General features: G+C 46.7%; 2 protein-coding genes across 2 annotated transcripts; both read right to left on the bottom strand.

The window, feature by feature from the left end:
- Positions 1–1322: 1322 nt before the first annotated feature.
- On the bottom strand, positions 1323–4412 carry LOC109762534 (uncharacterized). Its single transcript, XM_020321394.4, has 6 exons — positions 3761–4412; positions 3049–3160; positions 2733–2951; positions 2446–2656; positions 1925–2006; positions 1323–1838 (listed from the first exon to the last, which is right to left on the bottom strand). The coding sequence occupies exons 1-6, from the start codon at positions 4217–4219 to the stop codon at positions 1647–1649; spliced, it is 1275 nt and encodes a 424-aa protein (XP_020176983.1). The 5' UTR covers positions 4220–4412; the 3' UTR covers positions 1323–1646.
- Positions 4413–4715: 303 nt separating this feature from the next.
- LOC109762530 (F-box protein At5g51370) lies at positions 4716–11849 on the bottom strand. The gene is made up of 3 exons (XM_020321391.4): positions 10393–11849; positions 5195–5456; positions 4716–5100 (listed from the first exon to the last, which is right to left on the bottom strand). Exons 1-3 carry the CDS (start codon positions 11553–11555, stop codon positions 5035–5037), a joined length of 1491 nt encoding a protein of 496 aa, XP_020176980.1. The 5' UTR covers positions 11556–11849; the 3' UTR covers positions 4716–5034.
- Positions 11850–12621: the final 772 nt, after the last annotated feature.

Here is a 12621-nt window from a genome sequence, read left to right as displayed (position 1 = left end):
CATGGACGCATCCGTTCCCCTTGTATATAAGTGTACATCCATGATGAATAAAGAACACTGGAATCATTTATTGTCTCTCTCGATCTCAATTCTAAACACTCTTGTCCATGCTAATTGGTTGTCTCCCTTGCTCGTGGCAGTGCTACAGTGTGGCCTTTGCCATGCCGCCACACCCGGCTGCTAGCAGTTCTGTCGTTGTTCCCGACCACCTCTCTAACCCCATCGTGCCCGACCATCTTCCTTGGTGTTACAAAACCCCTCCCCTGCTCCGTGTCCTCGCTGCCTTTGGCTCGGTGAGCATGAACAACCAAGAAATCATACGTCAAAGAATCAACTGTGATATGCGAAATATGTAGCACCGTGAGTTTTAGCAGACCCGCAGGAATAAAGTTGGTTTGCCAGATGAGGAGGCTGATTAGATAGACGGGACAATCAAGATCCACAACAATGCATGTTATGTGGTGGTGAGCGTGCTGGTACATATGAAGCTGAAATTGAGAAGTATTACATCCGTCTAAGACAAGTAATTCGGGACGGAGGGAGTATAGGAAATGCCATTTTTCTTTTCTTTCAATCACTCTCCGTGGATGATACAAGCAGTTGCCACGATGTCTCCTCCATACACACGCCTTTTGGCCATTCTCAGCGGAACCTATGCTCGATTTCCCTCCACGACGGCAAAGAATCCGTTAGAAAGACGATGTCAATTAAAGTCACCATCTGAGGTGTCTAGGACAAAACTATCACCGGCCACATCAACTAATAACGATTGAAACGTTTGATAAAGCATGCTTTCATAGTGGGCCTTGAAGAACCTCAGCTTTCGCCAACGTTGTCAACTTGGTTCTGATGGGTTGTTTCGAAAACCAAAGTGTTTCGATGTAATAAAAAAAACATTCATGAAATACTGGAATCAGAAACTTTGCTACTTATTCATCGTTCACAAAGATTATCACAAGCAAATCACAAAAAATTTAAAAATCAAATTTGTGTCAAAACTGTTGAGTTTTCGCTAGCAAGTAATTCTTTTGAAAAAACATAGGTAAAAGTAATTCCATGTGCTAAACTTCGATGTCTTCCCCAAAGTACTCCTAAACCTGATGAAGCAGCAGGCGTACTGAAAAGATAACTGAATTTTGTGTACTGAAAAGGTAACTGAATTTTGAGTAGTAGTATACATTGACAGTGGCATATTGAGCAACCAGTTTCTTGTCTACTCCTATACCTGATGAAGCAGCAGGCGTGGCCATGGTCTGGTACCTGCCTGCCTCCCCTGCCAGTGCATATATAGGGTCAGCTGCAGAATAAATTTCAGAACAGTATAGTACCTGCAAATTATTTGGATACACCCAAACTGCTTGTAACCAATGCCACAATCATCAAGCCAACAGTGCAGAATTTTCCACTTCTCCAATGGGGAGACTAATGTCACGTTTAAGAATCTGTGTTCAAATGCTGACCAAGTGTTCCATGACCTAAAACTTCTTCCATCATCACAGGACAGCAAACCACCATTCTATACAGTATATGGTCCTTTCTTTAGTATTTGACGCTGTCGATTTCGTTAGTTTTAGTCTTGCTGTGCTGGCACTGGTAGGAGCTTATACCAATCGGCTTGTCTGGAACTAGCACAAGCAAGAGCCGGATCACAGAAAAGCAAGTGTCCAGGGTAGCCTTCCTGTCCTAGACATCTCCTCCAGGGCTCTCTTGACACCATCTATCCGACTGTTGGTGGCTGCCTGCTTCTTGACTCTCTTCTTATCAGCTCTCCTCTCTGCATCTTCTATCGCCTTTTGCATCTTCACTGCAGCTTCAGCTCTCTGCTTCTCCAACTTCTTCTGCATTCAGTTCAGACACAAATATGTGAAACTGCGGGTGCAATGCTATCAAATTCAAAAATTCAATGCAGTGAACTGAAGTATACCTCAGTTTTTGTCAGTTTATGCCTGGCCTGTGCAATCTTATTCTTCTGCCATTTATCGATCTGGGCTTCTTTCTGATTCAGCCTAGTTGATTGAAGTAACATCGTAAGTGCTCTGTCTAGATAAGTTACAAAGAACTATCCTTTTGTAACACACAAATCCAATTTTATTAGCTCATGAACTCTATACACGATGAGTTGATAACGGATCAGCCCGAGTTTTCATTTCAACAAACTAGACAGTCACAAGTCACAAACAGTCATGTATGTACCAATAATCAGGAGCATGCTCTTCTGTTTTATTCCAATGTAAGATAGAGTTTAGCACAAACTGTTCCTTTATGATAACAAACATATTATTCTACATGTGATCATTCCCCAAGCCATTTAATTCCTCGTCATCATTCGCTCAATACAACTATTCTTGTTATATGAACAATTCTTGATTCTGAACAACTCCCTAGTTAACTGCTAACAAATGCATGCTAAGAGGTAATGATTAAAGATGAGATAAGAGGGATTACTTTTCTATGAGCTTTGCAATCTGTGCATCCTTCCAGGCAACCAACTTGGCGTGGACAGCATTTTCCTCATGTTTCCTCGCAGGGCACCGCAGCCGTCTCTCCATCCTTTGCACTGCAGCTGCACAATCCTCGACCTCTGAATGCTCAAAAGCACGACCATCATGATTGCTTCCCTCATAGGCACTATCCGACTCGAAGTTCCAATCACGAGCTGAAACAATAAAGGATTGTCTCAAATGCATGTTCTGCTGAAAAACTGATAGGTCTCAAGAGATTTAAGCCAATACCTGAGGATACACGAGATGACATAGCATCATCCTGCCAGTCCTTCTGATCCACTGCCTCATCTGCCTCTTCACTTACTTTAGGCAATCTCCATTCATTGACAGCATCAATTGCTCCCATGCGCTTCCCATGGTAGTTATGTGAGGAGCGAGCTCGGCGCATCAATCTAGCTGGCGTGGCCTTGTGGACGAATTTTGGAGGCCCTCGACTGGATCCGTTAGCTGCATAATTCCATCAAGCAAACTAATTAAACATGACATGCAAGAAAAAAAATGTGAGGCTGATCTATGAAAGGGGGAGGCAGACAAAAGGCGCAACCTCTCCTGTCCGGCAGAGAAGGGTGCCTGGGAGTCTGTAGTCGGATGTTTCGTGGCGTAGCAGAACACTTGGCGAAATCTTCTCTCGTTGGTAACCTCCCTTGCTCTTGTTCCTGAGGTAGTTTGGCTTATTAGCACCTCCCAAGTACTTATGAAAGATCAAATGGGTAGAAAGCATAACTAGGTGGGTACAAAACTGGAAGCAACAAGTAATAATTGGATGGAACCAGACACCAAATCATCCTAATCTGGTTGGTCGATCAAATAAATGCACCATCGGTATGATTGAGATAATGTTACTCCAGTCTTTGTCCAACTCAAGATTCAGCAAGCAGAAATTTAGCAGCAAGCCTAGATCGCAAATGTGCAGCCTTTGCTGCTCGGTAGTTAATAATCATTAGGAGTTTCCAATCGTTTCCTGGAACATCTATCAATCAAGAATCCTATGAAACTTTAACAGAATGCTAAGATATCGAGGGCTTCGTTCCTGTGAGCAATACAAGAAACCGAACAGTTCCATCCAAGAACCTACATCTGCTCCAAGACTTGACAAAAGGAATCGATGGAGCCCAACACAACTCATGAACCGCGTGCTACAGAGCAATAGTTCAAGACTGACGGCAGGGAAAATCAAGAACCTTTGAGTTATCTACTTGTCAAGCGAGATCCTGTCAGGAACAACGCGAAAGAGCACCAAGAACACGGGAACCGACCTGCTGTGACGTGACGAAGGAGGACGTGTCGCCATCGTCGCGCCGCTCTCCGCCGCCCCGGCAGCCGTCGCCGCCTTTGCTGCTGACGGGGCTGCATATGGGCGACGGGGAGGCCGGGCGGTGCGCGGTGAGGGAGCCGGCGCTCCAGGCGGCGCAGCTGCCGTAGGAGGACGCCGGGCGGCGGCCGTAGGGGCCGCCGCGCCCGCCCATGGCGGCCATGGCGAGCAGCATCTGCGTGCTCCTCCCCGCGGACGCCTCGGGCTGGTCCTCCGGGTGGGGCTCGGCGTAGAAGGAGGCGGCGCCCTCGGAGGCGTCGGAGCGGGCGGGGGAGGAGCCCAGCGAGACGCGGGAGGCGGCGGTCGACTCGCCGACGCAGGGGAGCGGGAGCGGGAGGAGGTGGTCGACGCGGCGCATGTTGATGCTGCCGCAGGAGGAGACGCCGTCGAGGGCGGCGGCCATCTTCTTGGCTTCTTGCTCTGCGCACCTCGCCTCTTCTCCGCGGGGGTGCGTCTGGCAGTTGCAGAGGGCGCGCGATTCGAGAGATTGAGGGAGAGGAGGAGAGCCGAAGATGGTACGGCTGGGCTTTATATCAAGCGAGGTGGGCTCTGCGCTGGGCCGTCTGGCAGCTGGGACGGGTGCTTCCTCCTCTCCTGTTCGTGACACAGAGAAAGAACAGCTGCTCAGCAAATGCAAATGCAAAGGCTTGTCTCCAAAAAAAAAATGCGAAGGCTTTGTCTACAAAGAAAAAAGGAAATCCAAAGGCAACATCAACATTCCAGGGCAGACTGGCAAGTGAGTCTTCTGACAAACCAAATTAATTCATCACCATCAGATTTGCACGAAGAACACACTGCATCAAGTAGACACCGACGTATTTCTGCATTTGCCTAAAAAAAGAAGGCATTTCTGCATTGCAAAGTGTGCAGGCAACAAAAACCATTCAACAGTCAAGTCATTTGACGTAAAACACGAACACTTTTGGTGCTTCCGTCTGATTCATCATCGGGAACTAACAAGTTCTGCCATAACTTATAAAAGAAAAATTCTGTAGCGTACATAAATATTGGTTAGGAACCTCTCATGGGGTAGTGTCAGCTTGTTACAACTCTGCCAAAAACACAAATCTGGGCAGTTGGTATCTCAATTGCCCTTGGGTGTGCCAGCTTCCAAAAATGAAGAACTTTGATCCAAATCCGAAGAATTTGCACCAGCTCCAAGTATACGAATTTTGCAGCAGCACGTAAAATTCTGTCTGGACCAAAAGAGCGATCAGACTAAGCAGCAACACCCGCTGGATAGTTGAGCACCTTGCCCTTGACTCGTTGATGGCCCGGTAAAATCTGCCACAAGAAAAGCTCAATCCTTACGGGCAAAGAAGAGATGAAGCGCATCATCGCAGGGAACGGAGCACACCAAGATGATCAGACTTCATACCCTTTTGAAAAATACTCTGCCCTTCTTTCCCATTCCAGTGCCCACTAGGCTTGCCGCCAGGAGAGATTTGTTGTCGGGCCTCCACTTCAGCTCTTTGAGATTAGAGAAAAGCTCTGAGAGTGCACCAGTCATTTCCTCGTCCTTTATTTTGTTGCACGCGACAACTTGTAGACTCTGCAAATCATTCCATGAGGTGACTACAGATTCGACACCTCGAGTTGTTAATAATGAGCAGCCTTCTAAGGACAGCAATTTCACTCTCCTGAAAAACAAGTGAGACGACCGTTAGTCACAGTCCTATAGTACATCCAACTGCAATACATAAATATAAGTTTCCAGAAATGTAGACTGTGGACAAAAATGTCATAGTACCTATTATTACTCTATAGGAATGTCGTATGACAAAAGCATTTCCGCAAGACGATTTTTTTTTGTGAAAAACAGATTTCTTGATAAGAAAATATCAATATCCACACACAGAAAAACTAGGATTGTTTTGTACTAGCACTTCCATTAAGCTTCCAGGTAGTTTGAAGTTCAATGAATTTCAGCTGAATAAGGCTCAGTATGCAGTTGCTGAAATCTGTTACCCTGAACTTAATTTATAATCTGTTGTGAAAAAATTACCATGAAAGCAGAAAAAAGTTGGTTACAAACAGTAAAACAGGCAAAAGCTGGTACGGCTACCTGGATGCCAAACACAGCCCAGGTGTGAGTCTAGTTATTACCCGTTCATTTCTAATAACCCAGATGCACGCTTAGGCTGTGTTTGGGGTTGAGATGGCCCTACAAGCTCTTGCCTATTTTACGGCGTGCGTCTGGTTATTACCCGTTCATTTCTAAATAACCCAGATGCACGCTTAGGCTGTGTTTGGGGTTGAGATGGCCCTACCAGCTCTTGCCTATTTTACGTTGTGCGTCTGGTTATTAGCCATTCATTTCAGCCCATTAGTTGGAAACTGGTGTCAGACCAGTTGGCTAGTGTCACGCGGCCCGCTGCGCGCCCAGCCTGCCACCCGCGTTCGAGCCCCAAGCTCTGTAGGTTGTGTGCTTGGTTGTTTCTTCTTAATAAAATTGCCACAGGGACCAGTTCCTGTTGGAGTGTTGGTGTCATTTTTTTTCAGCCCACTAGTTCACTAGCTCCGTATTGCATCCAGAAATCTAGGGTGTGTTTGGTTGAGGAACCAAGTAAAATGGAATGTCATGGTTCCATTCCAGTAGAATGGGTCCGTTCCATTCCTGTGTTTGGTTGTAGTCAAATGATGAAATGGAATGGTTCCGTTTCACTGTTTGGTTGAAGGGATGGAACAAAGACGAATTTGATTCAGCTCACCTCTCTTGTAAGAATGGTGATATTCTCATTTACTCATGGCAATTTAAAACTTACCTCGTATATCAAGAATTCTTTATATACTCATGGCAATTAGAACAAGAATGTTGATTTTTATATACTCATGGCAATTTAAGCTTACCTCATATATCAAGAATTCTTTGTTGTTGTCATATATCAAGAAGTCAGTTTTCGAGTGTTGCCAAGAATGGAAAATACTCCCTCCGTCCCATAATATAAGAGGAAATACTTAGAGTCAAAAACGCTCTTAGATTATGGTTGTCCTTATCAAGCTTCAAAATATCGGATATCGGGTTCGTATCGGTTTGGCTTCGACATATCGGATGTCGGATATCGGGTTCGTATCGGTTTGGCTTCGACATATCGGATGTCGGATATCGGGTGATATATCGTACGATATGTAGATATATTGGAGAAACAATGTCTAGTTTTTTTCATTCTTCTAGTTCAAAACATTTATTTTTAGTAAAAAGAAATGTATGATGTTAATGCTTTTGCATGACACTTTTAGATTCCTAGTTTATTAACTTGTTGGTTAAGAAACTATTAAGGAAAGATTCACAAAATCCTTACTCTATGATAAAAAACAATACAATATATATGCATTCGTACGAAACATTGTGCATGACTTTGATAATATATAATGAAGTTGTAAATGCATAATCTTATTTCACTGTATTCTAATAAATAATTGGTGTCACCTACATATCGTTCTATATCTGTGGACATATCGGGCTAGATATCGGCCGATATTTCGGTCCATATCGGATGATATGTTTGAAAATGATATTTACAAAATGATATGTTATGTCTATATCGGTAGAGCCCCAAAAGTGATATATCGGCCTAGATATCGGTCGTATCGGCCTAGATTTAAAAGCTTGGTCCTTATCAAGAAGTCAGTTTTCGAGTATTGCGAAGAATGGAAAATACTCCCTCACGTCCCATAATATAAATGGAAATACTTAGTGTCAAAAACGCTCTTATATTATGGGACGGAGGCAGTAGAAGATAAGATCATGACAATCACTATGGATAATGCTTCCTCAAATGATAATGCTGCTAAGAGATTGATGGACAAGATCATTGCTAGGAAATCGGCTCAATTTATTCCTAAATACCTCCATGTTCGCTGCTGTGCACACATTGTCAATTTGATAGTGAATGATGGCGTTGCTCCATTGCAAACTTTGATCAATAAGCTTAGGGATACTGTCAAGTATTTGAAAAAAAATCCATCTCACATGTCCAAATTATTGACGTTTTGCAAGTCCCTAAATATGGAAGTTGGGAAAGGTTTATAGTATATGAACAAATATGTCTAAAATTTACCTCACAGCTCTCTTGAAAAGATGAAAATATGGAAGAAAATCGAAACCAGGATGAAGGTTAGACCATTAGAAAAGGTTAGGAACAAAATTAATTAAACGCTTTCAGAACTAGTAGAGGCGGAGCTTCTTCTCAATGAACTGCACGCATTAGTCCCTAAAACCAATCCAAATCGGTGAGATCGAGAGCTCCCTGGTTGCAGCCGCTACTCCTCTTCCCTACTGCCAGTGCTGCTGGTCTAGTCCTTTGCTTTCTGATGCGTTGGAGCCACTGCTCTACTACCAGCCAAATCGGCAACAAAATCTGCGCTGCCGCTGCTCTGCTCTCTTTAGGCGTGATGAAGGACTCCGGGTGGAGGTCCACGCCGCCGCTGGATACCATCTCGCAGCCCACCTCGCTGGTACCAGCTGCCGTACCTACTGGCCCGCCGCCAGAGAGGGTGGCACCACCAGAGAGGAAGAGCTACGGGAGTTGCCGGCGCAGGTGACAGATTGAGAGAGGGAGGGAGGCGAGAGGGGTGGCGGCGCTGAGATAATGATGGAGTTTGGGCCTTTGGGGTGAGTGAGTCATGGGGAGGGGTGAGATGCAAGAGCCGTTCTGCGTGGTTCCACCAAATCGGAGGTACAGGTGTGTCCGCATATGGATGGAATATGCCATTCTCTGGAACGAGTGGGTTCTGGTTCCTCTACCCAACCAAACACAAGAACAACTCCTGTGAACGGAACGAACCCGTTACGTTCCGCCTGATGACTCAAACCAAACACACCCCTAGGTATGAATGGCACAGGATGCACTATCCAGGAAACAAGCTAGAATAGTTGACTTGGTAGAATCCATTTGCAGAGTCACGAAAAAGGTAACTACACGGCAGACAAGCTGGATATTAAGGCGTTTCCTGGTCAGGGCCGAAATAATTGCACTCGACAAGATGAGGAAATACATTCCATTCTCAGAGAGAAACAGTAGCATGCCACTTTTAGGAAGCACTTACTCAGATGCCTTGAGGACTAATCAAATGCAAACAATAAATATGTGACAAACAGCAGAACTGCAGAAGAGCGCTAATGGCATAATGATCTCTTCATGTGAGGGCAATTATCTACCAAATCCTACGTAGCTACATTAACATATGATATGCTGGAATGCTTGGCACTTTTCAGCCGTTCTACCACACCATGAAATTGGAAAATTGGCAACCAGTGGTCTGGGACATCATTCAGCAGGCAATTGAAGACGCAAAAGACATCCAAATATTCAGCATATAACAGGTGCAAGATTGGCCATCTGTTGCTTCCTTTCCCCAGGAAAGTCAATTCTATGCTGAAAAAAATTCCATCACACATGTCCAAATTACTGACGGTTTGCAAGTCTCTAAATTAGACATCCAAATATTAAGTTGGATGTCTGCAATGGAGCCTAATTTGTGATGCAAATAGAAGTAACGTATACCCTAATCAAATGAAATTATGCAGACAACCAAGTCAGATTTTACAGTTTACAGGTCACTAGTGCCTGGCCATAAGAAATTATTGATGATCTGTGGAACAGCCAGTGAGCTACCTGGACGAGCATTTCATAAATAGTTTCATGATGAGGCTTTTATCAACAGAAGAGAAGAAAGTTTACTAAAAGAAATGGCATCACACGCAAAGGTCATTTATGTAGACGAGGTACGTGCCCGTTCGTTGCCACGGGGGCCAAAATAGTATGTGCCCGTGTGTTGCAACGAGGGCCAAAATAGGTATATGCCCGTGATGAATCTACTTTATTGGGGTACCAAAGATAAGAGATTAATTGTTGTGGTATTTATTTGTCTACGGGCTGTGAATTTATTGCTATTTATTGGGCTAGCAAACATGTCTGATCGGTACCAGGTTTTACCATAAATAAAATTCAGAAGGTTGGACGAAGGATTTGACGTAAGAGGGAACGGTACTTTCTTTTTAATAAAGTAGTATAAGTAGAGAAAAGGTTTCACTTAAGCACACACCTTCAAATCGGTGCACCCAGCACACTAAATATATCAGCTGACAACATCAACCTTGAATACGTTAACTACACCTATTGTTTTCTTTAAACAACTAACAGTACGAACAGAATATAGAGCAAAAAGATAACTAAAGTACAGTACTTGTAACAAGATAACATACCAAGGGTATAGACCACAAATGTAAAAATTTGCTAGCAAATGCTATCTTAGTATTGGTTGTTAGAACACTCTCACAGACAACCAGAATGCTACTTAACCTCAAGATAGTTACTTATCATTCAATCATCAAAAAAGCGATGGTCAGTTCAATCATGCGGGGGGGGCATGTATTGCAAGCATTCTATCCCCTGACACTTAGATACCTAAGGCTCCTTTTATTGGCAGGCATGTCATTATCACAGAACAAACAAAAAGCATGAATAATTAAACAGTAGAAGGCGCAAACTGTCCCCATTAGAAGCAATTATGATAATCTATTAAGAAACTAGTGCCAATACATTTGAAGAGTCAGATTGGTGGTTACAGTACCTGCATAGGCCAGCCAACGCAAACATGTCGTCTTCAAGGCCCCAACAATTCTGGACCAGCAACTCGCGAGCACCCTCACAGACCAAAAAGAGAGCATGGAGGGCGTGGCGGTCACGTAGCTGGCACCGATGCAATTGCAGGCTCTCGAGCGTGAGGCAGGCGCCGAGATGTTCAGCAGGCCCAGGATCATCATCAATCCTGGCACACCCCTGAAGCCGCAGGGTCTTGAGGTTGCCACAGAAAGCTAGAGCAGCAAGCCACCCGCCGTCCATCCTGTGCTCAGCAATGGTGAGCTCCTCCAGCATCGCACAGCACCGTCCCACAGCTGCTATGCCGTCGTAGCTGCCCTCGCAACCCACAAGCTCCAGCTTAACCAACCGTTTGCAGCCATGGGCGAGGATGGTGAGGCCGATGTCAGTTACCCCGCCATCTTCACTGGTGCCATACAGCGGCGAGGACGCGGCGACGATGCGGAGGATCTGGAGGTGCGCAAAGGCAGAGACCGGGCGGAGGGCAAGGTCAGTGCATCGGTGGAGCTCAAGCTCTTGTAGAGTGGCGCAGCCTCCGGCGATATCCATGAGGCCAGCGGACTCGGACGCGGCTGTGGCCGATAAGCGCCGGAGGTTAGGGAACCTGGCGGCGACGACAGCGAGGCCCCTGTCAAGCACATCGTCGGCGAGGAACCGGCAAGCGCCGAGCGGCGGGTCGGCGCCGGGGTCTAGGGTTAGCGAGACCGCGCCGCAGGTGAGGACGGGGGAGGCCCGAGACGGCGCGGCCGGGGCGGCTATGGAGGCCGGGAACAGGTCGAGGACCGCCAGGTCGGGGAAGCGGTAGGGGAGGCGGTGCGTGACGAAAGCCCAGTCCCGCACCGCGAGGCGGCGGCGCAGGCGGCCGGAGAGGCGCATCCACCTCTTGCAGACGAGCGAGGCGGAGGCCGTGAGGTGGGGCTCCGGGAGGTAGGCGAGGACGCGGAGGAGGAGCTCGTCCGAGAAGGCTAGGGTTTGGTCGGGGGCGCGGTCCGGCGGCGGCGGCGGCGGGGCCATGGCCGCGGTGGGCGAGTGCGGCGGCTTCCCGGGGAGCAGCCAGAGGTCGGGCCAGCCCTTGAGCCCGTCGCGGTGTTGGCCGCGGCCGGCGCTGAGGGAGTTGCGGTCGGGCTCAGGCATTTTCCGGCGCTATTGGTGCACTTCCTCCGAACGGCGCAGCGCCGGGCCGCCGCATGGCCCGGCTCCCCCGGCCGCGACCGACGGGCCTGCGGCGGCGCTTCGGTTCCAGGCGCCGCAGGGAGACGGCGATTGTGCGGCGCGGCGCGGTGGGGGATCTGAGGTTTGGAAAAAAGAGGGAGATTGCGGTGGAGGGTTTTTGCGTGGGATTTGGAAATCGGAGTTGGCGCTTGAGGCAGGCGCGGGGGGCGCGGGATAAGCAGGCGGTGTAGATTCCGTTGGGGCTCTGGGCCAGGCAAGTGTGTGGTGGTGGGGAAAAGTTTTTCAAATCCTTTCCTTGTCTCCGTCCGTCTGTGAACGAACCTCTTCCTGTATCTCTCCATCTCCAAGGAAAAATATGAGCTTTTCTTCTTGTCTGTTCCGTTGCCGAGCTGGTCGATGTAGTTAAACTTTATTTCAATTTCTATAAACTGTTCGTTGTGAAGGGCGAGGGAGGGATGAAGCTTGCGAGGAACAATCGGCCTCGTCGCTCGTCGTGGTAGAGTACATTCAGGCCGTGATGGATGTACATGTACTCCCTGTACTGCGGCGGCGTTAGGTTTACGGCGCCTGCCTTTCCCTTTTCTTGAGCGTTAAAGTGGTCGCCTAGTTTTTCCTTAAAGGCTACTACTCCAGTAGTAGATTAAGGGCCTGTTTGGTTTCAATAAGTCACGCCTGTTTGGTTATCATCTGATTTATAAGTCACCTGACCACACCTTTCCATCTTGTTTTTTTATGTAAAGGTGATGTGACTCATGCAAAAGAGGGTGACTTATAAGTTTTAAGTTGGGGTGGAGCAACTTATGACTTATAAGTTGGAGTGACTTATAAGTTGGGTCAGTTTGCCAAAATAAGTCATTTTTTTCACTTTTCGACTTATAAGTTGGTGACTTATTTGAAACCAAACAGGCCCTAACTGCTCTAGTACTTCGAAAATAAAGTCTGCAGTTGCGATTGCTCTAGGTCATCGCAGGGTTTGTTTTCTCTTTTCTGCTGCCGTTTCTGTTACGGGAGTAGAGTATTTATTTTT

The sequence above is a fragment of the Aegilops tauschii genome, chromosome 6 (assembly GCF_002575655.3).
Source record: "Aegilops tauschii subsp. strangulata cultivar AL8/78 chromosome 6, Aet v6.0, whole genome shotgun sequence".
Classification (NCBI taxonomy): domain Eukaryota; kingdom Viridiplantae; phylum Streptophyta; class Magnoliopsida; order Poales; family Poaceae; genus Aegilops; species Aegilops tauschii.
Note: the sequence above shows the minus strand (reverse complement) of the source record. Positions and strands in the feature narration are given on the sequence as shown.

Excerpts from the sequence above, each read along its gene's own strand:
- LOC109762530 (XM_020321391.4), bottom strand. The coding sequence starts at position 11,555 with ATGCCTGAGCCCGACCGCAACTCCCTCAGCGCCGGCCGCGGCCAACAC. Across the intron at positions 5,457-10,392 it reads GCGTTGGCTGGCCTATGCAG|GAGAGTGAAATTGCTGTCCT; the intron begins GTACTGTAACCA and ends CTTGTTTTTCAG. Across the intron at positions 5,101-5,194 it reads GCAGAGTATTTTTCAAAAGG|ATTTTACCGGGCCATCAACG; the intron begins GTATGAAGTCTG and ends TTCTTGTGGCAG.
- LOC109762534 (XM_020321394.4), bottom strand. The coding sequence starts at position 4,219 with ATGGCCGCCGCCCTCGACGGCGTCTCCTCCTGCGGCAGCATCAACATG. Across the intron at positions 2,952-3,048 it reads TTCTCTGCCGGACAGGAGAG|CTAACGGATCCAGTCGAGGG; the intron begins GTTGCGCCTTTT and ends GGAATTATGCAG. Across the intron at positions 1,839-1,924 it reads ATAAACTGACAAAAACTGAG|AAGAAGTTGGAGAAGCAGAG; the intron begins GTATACTTCAGT and ends AACTGAATGCAG.